At 34.3% G+C, this 2,802-nt stretch overlaps 1 protein-coding gene across 1 annotated transcript; it reads left to right on the top strand.

Annotated features, from left to right (window-relative positions):
* The first annotated feature begins 218 nt into the window (after nt 1-218).
* LOC130893014 (elongation of very long chain fatty acids protein 6-like) lies at nt 219-1,085 on the top strand. The gene has a single exon (XM_057798775.1). It carries the CDS (start codon nt 222-224, stop codon nt 1,083-1,085), a length of 864 nt encoding a protein of 287 aa, XP_057654758.1. The 5' UTR covers nt 219-221.
* Nucleotides 1,086-2,802: the final 1,717 nt, after the last annotated feature.

Below are 2,802 nucleotides of genomic sequence, written 5' to 3'. Positions count from 1 at the left end.
TTCATTATATCTCGTCACTGTATTGAAGTGGATAATTTTAATTAGTTGCAAACTATAATAGTAGGTACGCATATGAATTACCCAACCGACATTTTGTATGATTAATAATCATAATCAGATAGTTGAGATAGGTACTGATAAATTCTCAGCAGCATTCGAATCACATTATTTATACATTTAACCGTGTTAGTGCCCGTTGTTACGAAAAACAGCTCGATAAAATGGAAAAGTATGCACGAGTTACATCACCTAATTACACCTATTTGTTCAATTTCGAATCCGACTTTATTCATAAGAAAACTCTTAAATGGATGGAAGAAAATTGGACCTCAAGTTTCTATTACGTGGGGTTGTATGTATTCGTTATTTTTGGAGGAAGATATTGGATGCAAAATCGACCTAAATTTGAATTAAGGACACTCTTAGTGGCGTGGAATGTAATGCTAGCAACTTTTAGTATAATGGGTGCTTGTAGAACGCTGCCAGAATTTACTCATATATTAACTCATCACGGTTTGTATCATTCTATCTGTATTCCATCTTTTGTTGAACAAGATAAAGTTTCTGGATTTTGGGCTTGGATGTTCACGTTAAGTAAACTACCCGAACTAGGTGATACAGTGTTTATAGTACTACGAAAACAACCCCTTATCTTTCTTCATTGGTATCATCATATCACTGTTTTACTCTACTCATGGTTGAGTTACGCAGAGACTTCGGCCAGCGCTCGTTGGTTCATGGTCATGAATTATTGTGTTCACTCTTTGATGTACTCCTACTACGCTTTGAAAGCAATGAGGTATAGTCCTCCTAAACAATTAGCTATGATCATCACTTCACTACAAATAACACAAATGTTAGTTGGATGCGCCATCAGTTTATGGGTGAGAAGATTAATTTTACGGAAAACAGATTGTCACATAACAATTCTCAACAATAGTTTAGCGCTTGTGATGTATTTCAGTTATTTTGTTTTATTTGTGAAATTCTTCTATTATTCATATATGTCAAGAAATAAAACAATTAAAACCAATATATCAGCTGTAAATGATGTTTATGCCTTAATAAAATCGAAAACAATGTAATGTTTTTTTTTTAATTTCTTCGACATTTTCAGCATAGATTTATCGCCAAATATGTGCTAAATTACAGTTTGGTAAATACAGGAGTAAATGTCCAGAAACGTACGAGAGGCGCGATGTTAAAATGAGAAAATACTAAATTCTGTACCCCAGAATAAAATCTTTATTCTATCTCGGTATCCAGTAACAACAATGAAAGTAGGTACACACCCAGTGCTCTTCAATATCTAACAGACACAATAGAACTGACAATAGCGGTTGAGTATACTTGCTTGAGGGACCGTACTAATCCCTACTACCATCCCAAGTAACATTTTTGACTTAAAGAAAAGTTTAAAATCACTTACAAAGTTAGATATAAATCTCTTAATAAAGCGTATAGGTTGTAACAACTGCTATGAAGTAATCTTACAACATTCTTAAAGCAAAAAGGGCCCACCTTTAAGATGCCTGTCACAGCTTAACTCAAAAGTCATTGTTACAGCTTATAAGCATTTAAAACACTTAGCTTAGTGCCGCCGCAAATTTAACTCAGCCCACGCACGGCACACGCGAGGGCTAGACCCAGCCCATGTCCACGTTTTTTAATAGTAACGCATATTGAACACAGCTCACGCCCACGATTTGTACCCAAATCCCCATTAGTATACAAGATGACAGCGAGCCAGCAGCTTCTTTTAGATCTGGAGTCTGAATCAGAGGATGACAAAAGATTTATTATATTGCAACTACCAATAAAAAAGAAGTAAAACAAATGAGTATTTGCGAAAAAGAGTGAGTTCAAGTTATCTGGTAAAATTCCAGAAAATGTGTTCAAGGAGGCGTTTCGGTTAAACAGAAGACAGTTTAGTGAGGCTCATAAATTAATTGAAAAGGATATTACTGGTCAAGAGTGCAACGCAAAAAAACCATCAGTAAAATTTAATTCTTTTGCTATGTTCTCCCACAAATCATCCTTCAGTTTTGCTCTCATATAATCTTCATTCAATCTTAGAGTAGAGGAAAGGATCTCACAATTTCGATTAATTTTTCCATTTTTGAGTCAAAAGAAAAACTGTTTGGTAATGGATGGTTTATTTAAAAGTAGCTACCCACGACCCACGAAACTATGTTGCAAGTACAACTCGGTACCACGCGAACCAGGTTGGATCGAAGCTGGTCGTGGGATGGGTTCAATATGCGCCACTCCATTTGAAACAACGTTTTACAAAATAATCCACGCTTGTGCTGTGCGTGGGCTGGGTTCATTTTACAGCGGGCTTTACTCTTGCGACTTAATTCCTAGAAAAATTTCTTTACAGAAATAAAAATATCTGTTAAAACAAAATTTTTCTATGGATGCTATGTAATGACTTCCAATTTGTATGTCTCTGAAAAATTCATTATAGCTGATTGAATGTTTGACATAAACAAAATATTTTATAGATATTTAATATTATTAATCGGAAATCCAAAGCAAGATTTTCCAACGAAAGCAAGTTTACTGTAAAAAACGTATAAAATACGAGTGTATATTGGACGCGCCTGCCTTCGATTTATTGTGGTTTGTTCAATTGAAAATAAAAATAATCTTTTAAAATTCAACTTGTATATTTTTTTTCATTCGGAAATACAACACGCGTCTAAACAGCATAACAATAGAAGTAAAACATTTGTAAAAAAATAATTATAACCCTAGAAATTATCAAGACAGACGGTTTCAAATGACAATATTACTACA

The sequence above is a fragment of the Diorhabda carinulata genome, chromosome 4 (genome assembly GCF_026250575.1).
Source record: "Diorhabda carinulata isolate Delta chromosome 4, icDioCari1.1, whole genome shotgun sequence".
Classification (NCBI taxonomy): domain Eukaryota; kingdom Metazoa; phylum Arthropoda; class Insecta; order Coleoptera; family Chrysomelidae; genus Diorhabda; species Diorhabda carinulata.
The sequence above is the reverse complement of the archived record's forward strand: the minus strand, read 5'-3'. Positions and strand labels throughout refer to the sequence as shown.

What these genes read in the sequence shown, in the direction of transcription:
- LOC130893014 (XM_057798775.1), top strand. Translation starts at nt 222, where the DNA reads ATGGAAAAGTATGCACGAGTTACATCACCTAATTACACCTATTTGTTC.